We start from the raw sequence: 12,562 nt of genomic DNA, 5'->3' as shown, positions 1-12,562 counted from the left end.
TGGCGAAAATTTTGAAAATTTTGCAATTTTTCAACTTTGAATTTTTATGCAATTAAATCACAGTGATATGTCACACAAAATACTTAATAAGTAACATTTCCCACATGTCTACTTTACATCAGCCCAATTTTGGAACCAAAATTTTTTTTTGTTAGGGAGTTATAAGGGTTAAAAGTTGACCAGCAATTTCTCATTTTCACAACACCATTTTTTTTTTTAGGGACCACATCTCATTTGAAGTAATTTTGAGGGGTCTATATGATAGAAAATAACCAAGTGTGACACCATTCTAAAAACTGCACCCCTCAAGGTGCTCAAAACCACATTCAAGAAGTTTATTAACCCTTCAGGTGTTTCACAGGTATTTTTGGAATGTTTAAATAAAAATGAGCATTTAACTTTTTTTTCACACAAAGTTTACTTCAGCTCCAATTTGTTTTATTTTATTAAGGGTAACAGGAGAAAATGGATGCCAAAAGATGTTGTACAATTTGTCCTGAGTACGCCAATACCCCATATGTGGGGGTAAACCACTGTTTGGGCGCATGACAGAGCTCGGAAGCGAAGGAGCGCCATTTGACTTTTCAATGCAAAATTGACTGGAATTGAGATGGGACACCATGTTGCGTTTGGAGAGCCCCTGATATGCCTAAACATTGAAACCCCCCACAAGTGACACCATTTTGGAAAGTAGACCCCCTAAGGAGCTTATCTAGAGGTGTGGTGAGCACTTTGACTCACCAAGTGCTTCACAGAAGTTTATAATGCAGAACCGTAAAAATAAAAAATCATATTTTTTCACAAAAATTATTTTTCACCCCCAATTTTTTATTTTCCCAAGAGTAAGAGAAGAAATTGGACCCCAAAAGATGTTTTACAATTTGTCCTGAGTACGCTGATACCCCATATGTGGGGGTAAACCACTGTTTGGGCGCATGGCAGAGCTCGGAAGGGAAGGAGCGCCATTTGACTTTTCACTGCAAAATTGACAGGAATTGAGATGGGACGCCATGTTGCGTTTGGAGAGCCACTGATGTGCCTAAACATTGAAACCCCCCCACAAGTGACACCATTTTGGAAAGTAAACCCCCTAAGGAACTTATCTAGAGGTGTAGTGAGCACTTTGACCCACCAACTGCTTCACAGAAGTTTATAATGCAGAGCCGTAAAAATAAAACAAACTTTTTTCCCACAAAAATTATTTTTTAGCCCCCAGTTTTGTATTTTCCTGAGGGTAACAGGAGAAATTGGACCCCAAAAGTTGTTGTCCAATTTGTCCTGAGTACGCTGATACCCCATATGTGGGGGGGAACCACTGTTTGGGTGCATGGGAGGGCTCGGAAGGGATGGAGCGCCATTTTGAATGCAGACTTAGATGGAATGGTCTGCAGGCGTCACATTGCGTTTGCAGAGCCCTAATGTACCTAAACAGTAAAAAAAAAACACAAGTGACACCATTTTGGAAAGTAGACCCCCTAAGCAACTCATCTAGATGTGTTGTGAGAGTTTTGAACCCTCAAGTGTTTCACTACAGTTTATAACGCATAGCCGTGAAAAAAAAAAAAAACATTTTCACCCCAAAATTATTTTTTAGCCCCCAGTTTTGTATTTTCCCAAGGGTAACAGGAGAAATTGGACCCCAAAAATTGTTGTCCAATTTGTCCTGAGTACGCTGATACCCCATATGTGGGGGGGGAACCACTGTTTGGGCGCATGGGAGGGCTCGGAAGGGAAGGAGCGCCATTTGGAATGCAGACTTAGATGGAATGGTTTGCAGGCATCAGATTGCATTTGCAGAGGCCCTAATGTACCTAAACAGTAGAAACCCACCACAAGTGACACCATTTTGGAAAGTAGACCCCCTAAGGAACTCATCTAGATGTGTTGTGAGAGCTTTGAACCCCCAATTGTTTCACTACAGTTTATAACGCAGAGCCATGCAAATAAAAAATATTTTTTTTCCACAAAAATTATTTTTTAGCCTCCAGTTTTGTATTTTCCCAAGGGTAACAGGAGAAATTGGACCCCAAAAGTTGTTCTCCAATGTGTTCCGAGTACGCTGATACCCCATATGTTGGAGTAAACCCCTGTTTGGGCGCACGGGAGAGCTCGGAAGGGAAGGAGCACTGTTTTACTTTTTCAACGCAGAATTGGCTGAAATTGAGATCGGACGCCATGTCGCGTTTGGAGAGCCCCTGATGTGCCTAAACAGTGGAAACCCCCCAATTATAACTGAAACCCTAATCCAAACACACCCCTAACCCTAATTCCAACGGTAACCCTAACCACACCTCTAACCCAGACACACCCCTAAACCTAATCCCAACCCTATTCCCAACCGTAGATGTAGTCCAAACCCTAACCCTAACTTTAGCCCCAACCCTTAACCCTAACTTTAGCCCCAACCCTAACTGTAGCCTTAACCCTAACCCTAGCCCCAACCCTAACCCTAGCCCCAACCCTAGCCCCAGCCCTAACCCTAGCCCCTGCCCTAACCCTAACCCTAGCCCCAACCCTAACCCTAGCCCCAACCCTAGCCCCAACCCTAACCCTAGCGGTAAAATGGAAATAAATACATTTTTTTAATTTTTTTTATTTTTCCCTAACTAAGGGGGTGATGAAAGGGGGTTTGATTTACTTTTATAGCGGGTTTTTTAGCGGATTTTTATGATTGGCGCCTGTCACACACTGAAAGAAGCTTTTTATTGCAAAAAATATTTTTTGCGTTACCACATTTTGAGAGCTATAATTTTTCCATATTTGAGTCCACAGAGTCATGTGAGGTCTTGTTTTTTGCGGAACGAGTTGACGTTTTTATTGATAACATGTTCAGGCACGGGAGATTTTTTGATCGCTTTTTATTCCGATTTTTGTGAGGCAGAATGATCAAAAACCAGATATTCATGAATTTCTTTTGGGGGAGGCGTTTATACCGTTCCGCGTTTGGTAAAATTGATAAAGCAGTTTTATTCATCGGGTCAGTATGATTACAGCGATACCTCATTTCTATCATTTTTTTTATGTTTTGGCGCTTCTATACGATAAAAACTATTTTATAGAAAAAATAATTATTTTGGCATCGCTTTATTCTGAGGACTATAACTTTTTTATTTTTTCGCTGATGATGCTATATGGCAGCTCGTTTTTTGCGGGACAAGATGACGTTTGCAGCGGTACCATGTTTATTTATATCCGTCTTTTTGATCGCGTGTTATTGCACTTTTTGTTTGGCGGTATGAGAATAAAGCGTTGTTTTTTGCCTCGTTTTTTTTTTTTTTTTCTTTTTACGGTGTTCACTGCAGGGGTTAACTAGTGATATAGTTTTATAGGTGGGGTCGTTACGGACGCGGCGATACTAAATATGTGTACTTTTATTGTTTGGTTTTTTTTATTTAGATAAAGGAATGTATTTATGGGAATAATATTTTTTTTTTTTCTTTATTTAGGAATTTTTTTTTTTATTTTTTTTTTACACATGTGGGAATTTTTTTTACTTTTTTACTTTGCCCCAGGGGGGGACATTACAGATCGCTGATCTCACAGTGTGCACAGCACTCTGTGAGATCTCCGATCTCACTTACAGCCGTGCAGACTGCAGCTTTCATCTGCAGCCTGCTCGGCACCCGGAAGTGATCCCTGCAGGACCCGGATGCAGCCCCGCGGCCATTTTGGATCCGGGGCCTGCAGGGATAGGAGGTAGGAGACCCCCGGAGCAACGCGATCACATCGCGTTGCTCCGGGGGTCTCAGGGAAGCACGCAGGGAGCCCCCTCCCTGCGCGATGCTTCCCTGTACCGCCGGCACACCGCGATCATGTTTGATCGCGGTGTGCCGGGGGTTAATGTGCCGGGGGCGGTCCATGACCGCTCCTGGCACATAGTGCCGGATGTCAGCTGCGATAGGCAGCTGACACCCGGCCGCGATCGGCCGCGCTCCCCCCGTGAGCGTGGCCGATCGCGCTGGACGTACTATTCCGTCCTTGGGAATTAGGGCCCACCCCACATGGACGGAATAGTACGTCCGATGACAGAAAGGGGTTAATGAGCGGCAGCACCTGACCGCTGAACACCAGAACAGGAAAGAGCTGCCAGCGCCAGGTCAGAGATGCAGGGACGGAGATGCAGCGACGGAGGGCGAGTATTGATATCTTCTAGAAGCCAGTGGCTGTAGCTGTCACTGTGCTACAGCCGCCGACTCCCCACTCCCCCGCCGGCTTTCTGGACCATGACTCGTGTATAAGCCGAGGGGAGCGTTTTCAGCACACAAAAAATGTGCTGAAAATCTTGGCTTATACACAAGTACATACGGTAAATTATCTTTTGGACGGCAGCAGATCATGTTTGCTGCATACACCTTTGACTAATTGTAATTATTGTCTCCAGATGATTGAGGGAGGTTTGTTTTTAGGTACCGTATGTTTCCACAATGTTTTTGAATTCTCTATGACGAAGAAAAAACACTCCTACGCTCTGTGTGCCCTATCATGTGGATTTTAACTGTTTGACATATATGGAATGATGTACAATAACAAATTGTATTGTGGTACCGTGTTAGCCAGAAAAATCAATGTGAATACTTTTCTTCCCAATGATGACAGTATTTGTAATCTTGCCTGAAGAAGGAGCCTCTGTGCTCTGAAAGCTTGCCAACATATTATTTTCTGGTTAGCCAATAAAGGTATCACTCCTAGAATACTTCTGTCATCATTGGGCAGAAAAGTATTCACATCGACATATATGGAATAAAATTTTAAGATATCTATTTTTTGGGGATGTGCCAATCATCTTTATTTTTCTTGTGAAAAAATAGTACTTGTGTCATCAGTGTTTTGGATCAGTGTGTGTTCCGTGTGTCCGTTTTTACCATAAGTGTGTCATCAGTGTTTTTGACAGACCCACATTGACCCTCTTCATCCGAGGTGACAGAAAAAACAGACATATGAACAACACTATAGCCTATAATAGGTACATGGTGTATCTGTGGAAAAAACGCATACAACATAAATTACAATGTACTTGTATATGTGTACACATATATATATATATATATATTTATTACACAGTATATATAAATAAATAAATAAAAAGAAAATCAGGCAATTTACAGTGGCTTGCAAAAGTATTCACACACCAGCACCACCACTTGGTGTTTTTCGTCTTTTACTACATCACAACCTGTAATGTTACTGTTTTTAGGGTTTGCATCAGTTCATGTAAAGAAAATGCCTATAACTGTGAATATTTGGTTTTCTTTTTATTGTAAAGCAAACAACAAATAGGACAAAATACCTGAAAACCTCAGTGTGCATATCTATTCACCCCCCTAAAGTCAGTACTATGTAGAGCCTCCTTTTGTGTCAATTACAGCTGCAAGTTGCTTTGGAGAAGTCTCTGTGAGCTTTCCACATCTTGCCACTGGGATTTTTGCTCATCCCTCAAGGCAAAACTGCTCCAGCTCCTTCAAGTTTGATGGTTTCCTCTGGAGAACAGCAATCTCCATGTCTGACCACAGATTATCAATTGGATTAAGGTCTGGGCTTTGACTAGACCACTCCAGAACATTTAAACGTTTCCCCTTAAAGCACTCCAGTGTTGCTTTAGCAGTATGCTTTGGGTTATTGTCTTGTTGGAAGGTGAACCTCCGCCCCTGTCCCAAACCACTGACAGACAAACAGGTTTTGCTCAAGAATATCCCTGTATTTCACTCCATCCTTCTCCCTCAACTCAAAACATTTTCCCTGTCCCTACTGCCGGAAAACATCCGCACAGCATGATGATGCCACAGTCATGTTTAATTGTGGGATGGTTTTTTTGGTGTGATGAGCTGTGTTGGTTTGGTGCCAGACATAACGTTCATCTTGCTGGACAAAATGTTCAATTTTGGTCTCACCTGACCCACAGCACCTTCCTCCATACATTTGGGGAGTCTCACACGCGTCTTTTGGAAAACTCAAAACGAGCCTTACAATTTTTGTGTGTAAGTAAAGGCTTTTTTTCTGCCCATTATTCCATAAAGGCCACCTCTATGGAGTGTACGGCTTATTGCGGTCATATGGACAGATGCTCCATTCTCTGCTTGGGAACTTTGCAGCTCCATCAGGGTTACCTTTGGTCTCTGTGCTGCCTTTCTGATTAATGCCCTCCTTACCTGGGCTGGGAGTGTTGGTGGGCGGCCGTCTCTTGGCAGGTTTGTTGTGTTAGGATTTTATTTCCATTTGATGATAATGGATTTGATGGTGCTCCAGGGGATCATCAGAGATTGAGATATTTTTTATAATCCAACCCTGACTTGTATTTCTGAACAACTCTGTCCCTGACTTGTTTGGAGATCTCCTTGGTCTTCATGGTGTTGGTTAGTTACTGCTGTCACTTGTTAATGGTGTTGCAGCCTTTGTGGACTATCAGAAAAGGTGTGTGTATACTGATAGGCCATGTGACACTTTGAATGCACACAGGTGGATGTCCTTTCACTATGCATGTGACTTATAAAGGTAATTGCTTGCATCAGAAATTTTTAGCTGCTTCATAGCAAAAGGGATGAATAGATATGCACATGCCAATTTTTAGTAATTTGATCCCCTAAATTTAATTTATGTCTGTATTTTATACCATGAGTAAGCTCTGCACTACGCTGTAGATCTGCATCTATCTTTCACTGACACATGCTGACTTATAACTGTTGTCTCTGATACTTCTATGTTTTTTTTACTTTTGATTTGTTTATGGTATCTGTGCACATCTATGATACTGAGACGACATACTTACCTATTAAGGCTTCTTTTACACTTACCAGGTTTTTTGCGGCCCATTATTGTGAGCCGTATCGCGGCAATTTTCAAGGTCTGCCGCAATATCAGACCGCAAAAAACTTGCGGATCGCCATTTTCCAGCAAAAGTATAGCTGGAAAGTATAGCAAAAGTATAGCAAAAGTATTGGGGAAAAGAAAATGGCGGTCTGCAAAACTGGAAGTGACGACGCACCGCAAAAACAACCTTCTGTTGTTTTTGCGGCCCCAGTGATTTTCAATGGGGGCCGTGTCTGTAAGCTGTGAAATATCTCGAGCAAGCTCGATATTTTTTCACGGCCGTAAATACAGCCCTCACGGCGTTCCTACGAATTTTTGCTGCCCCATAGAAATGCATTGGGGCCGCAAAAACGGGCTGAAAAAATACAGCAAGTGTAAAACCAGCCTAATGTCATTCTTGTTTGTGCAATCGTTCATATGTTGCCTGCCATGACGTTTGTACTCCCATGGATGACTCTTTATATGGATGGGCCCCCCTTTCTTGTTCCTCCTAAAAATACCTCCTATTAATTGTTACGTAACTGTTTTCATGTTCCAACAAAATCATGGCTTTCATTCCATTTGGTGATTTATGGCTACTCCATTGTTTTGTGTTTGCATGTACTCCACCCTTCCTAACATTGTTTGTATTTTTTTTTGTGGTGGAAATGCTCAATTCCTATAGTACCTAAGTAATCACATTTATCTATGATGTGCTATTTGAATAATAAAATAGGTAAAAGGCCAATTGGGGGTGGTGAATACTTTTGCAAGCCACTGTTGCTATATAGAAAACACAAAACAAAACCTCTCCCTTGTTAACCCCTTAGCGACCACCGATAGGCATTAAAATGGCGGCAGCAAAGGGCACTTATTTCCTTATTACTGTCCGGATTTTCCGGTGTCCGATCACGTACGTCATCGCCATTATTCAGTGAACAACCGTGATCACAAAAAAAAAAAAAAAAGGTGCGTCGGCTGTTTCAATGATTTCGCTCTCTTCTGACATGATATACATGTCAGAGGAAAGAGCAATGATCCCCCCCCCCCCCCGTACCTCTGCATCCCCCTGGAAAGCAAATGGCATGGCATAGGGTCTATCACAGTGATCAAAATAAAAAAATAGTAAATCAAACCCCCCTTTGTCATCCCCTTAGTTAAATAAAAATGATAAATTTACTTTTTTTTTTTCATTCTTTGCAGTTGCGCTTAGGGTTAGGTGTTATGTTAGGGTTAGAATTGTTTTTTTTTTCCAAAATTAAAAAAAAAAAAAAAATATGACAGCCAATGTTGAGCACAAGTGCTCGCTACTTGAGTTTGCACTGGGTGGTCGGGTATGCACAGAGTATTGCGGATCCCCTGCATTTTTTTTAGTGTCTAACAGCCATGAAACATGCAGTGAGGGACTTGAGCATGTCACTTGAGCACCCGCGATATTTGGTGCATACCCGAGCACCTGATGCAAACTGGAGTAGCGAGCACTTGCGCTCAACACTAATGACAACATATTCAATATGACGACCTAATGTTATCAAATTCTGTGTCGTACCTGTGGGTTCAAAATGCTCACTATACCCCTGGACAAAATCCTTTAGAGGTGTGGTTTCAAAAAATGGGGTCACGTTTGGGGGGGGGGTATTCCACTGTTTAGGCACATCGGGGATCTCCAAACAGAATATAGGGTCCCGCTAATTATTCCAGCAATTTTTTTTCAAAAAGTCAAATCCTTCCGCTCCTGACCCCTGCCATGCACCCAAACAGTGGTTTTCCCCCACATATAGGGTCTCGGCATGCTCAGGAGAAATTGCACAATAAATTTTGGGGTTGACTTTATGCCTGCTACCCTTGTGAAAATAAAAAAAATTAGTCTAAATTTATTTTTTGTGAAAAAAGTTAAAATGTTCATTTTTTTTCCCACATTCCAAAAATTCCTGTGAAGCACCTGAAGGGTTAGTAATCTTCTTGAATGTGCTTTGGAGCACCTTGAGGGGTGCAGTTGTGGTGTCACTTTGGGGTATTTTCTGTCATATAGCCCCCCTCAAACTCACTTAAAACGTGAGGCGGTCCCTAAAAAAAGGTTTTGCAAATTTTGTTGAAAAAATGAGAAATCGCTGGTCAACTTTTAACCCTTATAATGTCCTAACAAAAAAAAATTTGTTTCCAAAATTGTGCTGATGTAAAGTAGACATGTGGGAAATGTTATTTATTAACTATTTTGTGTGACATAACTCCGATTTAAGGGCATAAGAATTCAAAGCTTGCAAATTGCAAAATTTTCCAAATTTTCGTCAAATTTCCGTTTTTTTTCACAAATAAACGCACGTTATATTGAAGAAATTTTACCACTATCAAGGAGTACAATATGTCCCGAAAAAAAATATCAGAATCAGTGGGATACATTAAAAGCGTTCCAGAGTTATAACCTCATAAAGTGACAGCGGTCAGAATTGTAAAATTTGGCTTGTGCATTAAGGTCAAAATTGGCTCGATCATTAAGGGGTTAAAAAGGGAGGGATTCTTAAATTTTTTTTTTACTGCTGATTAGCAGTAGTGGGCAACCATGTGCAGTGATTACAAGCTCTTCACAATAGATTTTTTTGAGCACTGCTCTGAAGCCGGCCGGGATCTGTGGAGTGTACCATTCGCTCCCAATCCTGAACAGTATCCATGCTATCATTTTCCTCTGAAGCTGCAGAGGCAAACATGAATAATATAGCAACGTCAGAGAGTGCACAATTTGGGTCAGAGGTGCATCAATGCTGCTGGTCCGATCTGTCAAACAAGCAAGAGTGCACCAACTCCCAGCAAGCAGGAAATCGAGAACCTGGGCAGCGGTGTGCTCCTGAGCAGTAATCATGAGAACAACCCTTTGTTTTATGCAGCATTAGCACTGAAAAATTGCACATGTCTGTCATGTATAAATAAAAGGCACACCTGTAACACAACTCCGATGTGAAACATTAGATGTTCAAGTGAAATTCTGGTGCAATCAGACATTGCGGGTGCATTGAATAATGCATTTTGGGCAGCATGGTGGCCTAGTGATGTGATCCAATGATTTGCAGTGCTGGGGTCCTCCGTTCAAATTCAACCAAGGGCAATATCTGCATCGAGTTTGGATGTTCTCTTCATATTTGGGTAGGTTTCCTCCAGGTACTCTGGTTTTTAATAAACCCCCCAAATACATATTAATAGGGATTAGCGGTGGAATATGTTGGTACTATATAAGCACAATTGTACGACTCAATGCATTCCAGTGGATAGTGGGACGTGTGAATGATTAGAAGCTTCAACCTTTTATTATGAAAGAAAAAGCATTTAATATAAATAAATAATTCATATAATATTATGCATTACTGTTCAGACCCAAGCCAACAGCATAACTGTATAAATTGTATTGCAAATATACAGTGAGACTTATACTGACTTTATTCATTGTGAATGTTTTTGTACATTTTCAAAAATAAACTTTGGAGAAAAAAAAAAAGAAAAAAGCTATACCAAAAACTAATCGTTTTACCTTAATATGTTGGTTGTGTTCACAGACCACAATGTTTGAAACTTTTGACCATCCACCAATTCTGAAACTTCAGATTTTACAACCAAAATGTTGTTGTAGTATCTCCCAGGCACATTTAATAGATAGAGAATTGTGCCAGTGCTAAAATAAAAACACACAAAAAAGCACACCACAAATTAAAATGCAAGGGAAAAATAAAATCTAATGAGAAAATGTACATAAGTTACGCAGTGCAAAAACAAATGTAGTTCATTTGGTAAAAAAGGCAGCAATATATACCAGCCATTGTTGTGCATGCTTACTATAACTGTAAGATCCCTTATAGTAGAGGTAATGGGACTTTTGTTTTATTAACCTTCAGGTTTTGAGCCATTCTAGCTTCTACTTTGAGATTGGGGAGGTGGAAGGAAACAAGTGCTGTATAATGAGACTGGGGAGGTGGAAGGAAACAAGTGCTGTATAATGAGACTGGGGAGGTGGAAGGAAACAAGTGCTGTATAATGAGACTGTGGAGGTGGAGTGAAACAAGTGCTGTATAATGAGACTGGGGAGGTGGAAGGAAACAAGTGCTGTATAATGAGACTGGGGAGGTGGAAGGAAACAAGTGCTGTATAATGAGACTGGGGAGGTGGAGTGAAACAAGTGCTGTGTATACTGAGACTGGGGAGGTGGAAAAAAACAAGTGCTGTGTATAATGAGACTGGGGAGGTGGAAAAAAACAAGTGCTGTATAATGAGACTGGGGAGGTGGAAGGAAACAAGTGCTGTATAATGAGACTGGGGAGGTGGAGGGAAACAAAGTGCTGTATAATGAGACTGGGAAGGTGGAGGGAAACAAGTGCTGTATAATGAGACTGGGGAGGTGGAAGGAAACAAGTGCTGTATAATGAGACTGGGGAGGTGGAGGGAAACAAAGTGCTGTATAATGAGACTGGGAAGGTGGAGGGAAACAAATGCTTTATAGTGAGATTGGAGAGGTTGTTAAGTAATACTTAGAGCTCATTGAGCCTTCAGGGTTTTTTTTTTCTTTCGTATGAGTCCTATCTGTTTATTTTCACAGATTGTTTTTGTAGCTAATAGCGAGTAGTACGCACAAAATCACGGAGACTTGTCCGATTTTGATGCGAGTCTCTGATTAAACTTGCCAATGCAAGTCCATGGCCCCTTGAAAAAAAAATCAGGCAGTACTTGGATGTCATCTGTATGCTGCACATTGTTCATCGTCTGATAGAAGCTGGAGGAACCTCTATCATTTTTTTCTTTAGCATCTGAGAAAAAATGATGAAACTTTGATAAACTCTGAAGGTAAACTCACCAAATCTTGATGAAACAATGATCAAAAACACTGATGAAAATTGAACAGTTTTTTTTTTTAATATGAAAAAAAAATAAAAAATCACTGATGTCTGAATTCGGTCTTAGGGTACTGTCACACAGTGCAATTTTCGTCGCTACGACGGCACGATCCGTGACGTCGCAGCGTCGTATGATTATCGCTCCAGCGTCGTAGACTGCGGTCACACTTTGCAATCACGGCGCTGGAGCGATGCCGAAGTCCCCGGGTAACCAGGGTAAACATCGGGTAACTAAGCGCAGGGCCGCGCTTAGTAACCCGATGTTTACCCTGGTTACCATCATAAACGTTAAAAAAACAAACAGTACATACTTACATTCCGGTGTTTGTCCCCCGGCGTGTCAGCTTCTCTCCACTGTGTAAGCACCATAGCCGGAAAGCAGAGCGGTGACGTCACCGCTGTGCTCGCTTTCCGGCCGGCAGGCGCTCACACAGTGCAGAGAAGCTGAGACGCCGGGGACAGACACCGGAATGTAAGTATGTACTGTTTGTTTTTTTAACGTTTACGCTGGTAACCAGGGTAAACATCGGGTTACTAAGCGCGGCCCTGCGCTTAGTTACCCGATGTTTACCCTGGTTACAAGCGAACACATCGCTGGATCGCTGTCACACACAACGATCCAGCGATGTCAGCGGGTGATCAAGCGACGAAAGAAAGTTCCAAACGATCTGCTACGACGTACGATTCTCAGCGTGATGTCTGATCGCAGTAGCGTGTAGGCACTGCGATATCGTAACGATATCGCTAGAACGTCACGAATCGTACCGTCGTAGCGATCAAAATTGCACTGTGTGACGGTACCCTTACTATTATGCATGATCTTTTCTCACACCTACATAACACAGGTGTTAAAAGTGTATGCTTCTACATATAGTACATTCACAGCTGATTCTCCTCCTCTTCTC

At 41.7% G+C, this 12,562-nt stretch overlaps 1 protein-coding gene across 4 annotated transcripts in view; it reads right to left on the bottom strand.

The window, feature by feature from the left end:
* The window catches only part of FAM234A (family with sequence similarity 234 member A), a 60,990-nt gene that overhangs the window by 16,064 nt on the left and 32,364 nt on the right, over positions 1-12,562 (bottom strand). For all 4 annotated transcript variants that reach the window (XR_013218238.1, XR_013218240.1, XR_013218239.1 and 1 more), the window contains exon 8: positions 10,304-10,444. Coding sequence is in view for 1 of the 4 variants with exons in the window: in XM_077275328.1 (XP_077131443.1) it covers positions 10,304-10,444 (141 nt within the window). In the remaining 3 variants the exon portion in view is untranslated. The remainder of the gene's footprint in view (positions 1-10,303; positions 10,445-12,562) is intronic.

Source organism: Ranitomeya variabilis, chromosome 7 (genome assembly GCF_051348905.1).
Source record: "Ranitomeya variabilis isolate aRanVar5 chromosome 7, aRanVar5.hap1, whole genome shotgun sequence".
NCBI classification, from domain to species: Eukaryota; Metazoa; Chordata; class Amphibia; order Anura; family Dendrobatidae; genus Ranitomeya; species Ranitomeya variabilis.
The sequence above is the reverse complement of the archived record's forward strand: the minus strand, read 5'-3'. Positions and strand labels throughout refer to the sequence as shown.